This window comes from Suricata suricatta, chromosome 9, assembly GCF_006229205.1.
Source record: "Suricata suricatta isolate VVHF042 chromosome 9, meerkat_22Aug2017_6uvM2_HiC, whole genome shotgun sequence".
Taxonomy (NCBI): Eukaryota; Metazoa; Chordata; class Mammalia; order Carnivora; family Herpestidae; genus Suricata; species Suricata suricatta.
In genome coordinates this window covers 136,501,962-136,503,893 of record NC_043708.1, presented here as the reverse complement: position 1 = coordinate 136,503,893, position 1,932 = coordinate 136,501,962, and the positions used below count along the sequence as shown (strand labels likewise).

Below are 1,932 nucleotides of genomic sequence, written 5' to 3'. Positions count from 1 at the left end.
GGCCGGGCCGCAGGGGGACTGGCGCCTGGACGCCGAGGACCCGGGCTGCGCGGGCTGGGGCGCCGCCGGCCGGGACCTGCGGGAGGCCTACAGGTACGCGCACGGCCGCGCCAGCGAGGAGTACGAGTGCTACGTCATCCCCGAGGAGGAGGACGAGGACGAGGCCGCCCTGGCCTTCTGTGTCACCTGCAAAGCCCCAGTGCGGGCGTCCGAGGTCCCTGATGCGCACGGAGAGCACGACGTGACCCCGCTCAGCAAGGCCCTGGAGAGCGCCAAGGTAAACGGGGCTCCTTAGTTGCCCTGACAGAGCGTTTGTAGCTCAAGGTGGCAGCAGGCTCCCACAGAAGAGAGGACAGGGTACTGATGTCTGCTTGGGATCCTCTGTTCACCAGGACGAAATTCACAAAAACATGTTCAAACTGGAAAAGCAGATTATCGAGATGGAGAATTTTGCAAATCACTTGGAGGAGGTTTTCATCACGGTGGAGGTAAGAGCAGGTGCAGTGCCCCCGCCAGGCGTGCGTCGCCTCCACCACGGCTGGGCCAGCAGCTGTGACTGGCGGGCGTCCACGTCGCTCCGGCCTCTCGCCCTTTCCCCTGCCCTCCCACGGGACCTTGGGACCCTGTCACATTCCCTACTGAACCGGAACCTCTGGGGGAAGGCAGGGTCTCCTCTGGCTCTATCCTCAGTCCGGCTGCGCCATGGGGTCTTGCATGGTCCGCCCTTGACAAGGCACCGCCCTTCCTTATTATTTCCCCAGCTCTTATCTGTTTCTCATAAGACGGATACGCTTCTGTGCCTGTCCACAAACACGTCACCGTCCCCCGGGTGTGCTGAGTAGGTACATCACACACCGCTGTGATGCCGGCACTGAGCTTCCCCATCCAGATGGGGACTTTCCACCTTCCTTCTCTGCCTAGGGGCGCTCTACCTCTGTTAACAGAGCCTCAGACTGTATCCACAGGAACACCTCGTGTGAATTAGCTACGCTCCAGGCCCCTTTCCCGGGATGCTGGACCTTCTTCACCCCCAGTCTTCAGAGGGAGGAGAACCCTGCACTAATCCCCTCTGCAGGGCGCAGGGCAGGAACGAGGGTAACATGCTTGTAGGAGGGATAGAGGTGCAGCCACTGGGACAGAGCTTCCTGTGCTCGCCCTGCCAGCTCACGTCAGGCCAAAGTACCCTCACCCTCGGTGCGGGCTCTGAGTTTCCCCTTTTACCCAGCGCTGGGGAGTTCCCCCGCTGCTTTTCCTTCTCCGCTGCCAGTCAGAGCAAGTCTTGGCACCCAGTAGATGTTCAGTAAATATTCCCTGGGTCATCGGTAAGAGCCTCTGCTTTGGAAATGTCTCTGTTAACCTGACGAGGGTGGCATCAGTCACAACCCACTGAGCTCTCCCGGGCTTTGGACCTAAGAGGACCAGCAGTGGACAGGATTTAATTGATATTACTCATGTGCTGTGCCCTAGGATGAAGTACGGTCTCATGCTCCCTCTGCCTTCCTACATTTTCTCATCTATGAGGCACGACCATCTGGCCACGGTCCCTTCCCCTCTCCCCCCTGCATCTTTCTCTTAGGATCTGTGTGATCCTGGCGTTTGTAGGATGCAGGCGTCAGGAAGTGGAGGTGTCACGAGATGCTGGAGGCTCTTTTCCCAGGGCAGACATCTCCGCGGGTGTCCACGGTCCAGGGATGTGGTGGCGGGTTGACTCACACTGACCGTGTTCCTGGGAGGTGGGGTGGCGTGGGGCTGGGGATGGTGGGGGGCGGGGAGGGTTGCAAAACGCTGCCAGGAGAGAAGGCAGTGCTTCTCGTTAAGGTTAGCCCAGGGGCTCGGGAGCCTGTGTGGTTCAGTGGGTTAAGCGTCTGACTCTTGATCTCAGCTCAGGTCTTGATCTCAGGAACATGAGTTCTAAGCCCCATGTTGGGCTCC

At 59.7% G+C, this 1,932-nt stretch overlaps 1 protein-coding gene across 1 annotated transcript in view; it reads left to right on the top strand.

The window, feature by feature from the left end:
* The window catches only part of FSD2 (fibronectin type III and SPRY domain containing 2), a gene marked incomplete at its 5' end in the record, with an annotated part of 30,878 nt that overhangs the window by 12,360 nt on the left and 16,586 nt on the right, over positions 1-1,932 (top strand). The window contains 2 exon segments of the mRNA XM_029952304.1: positions 1-277; positions 393-488. The exon segment at positions 1-277 is cut by the window's left edge and continues 99 nt beyond it. Of these exon segments, the coding sequence (XP_029808164.1) occupies positions 1-277; positions 393-488 (373 nt within the window).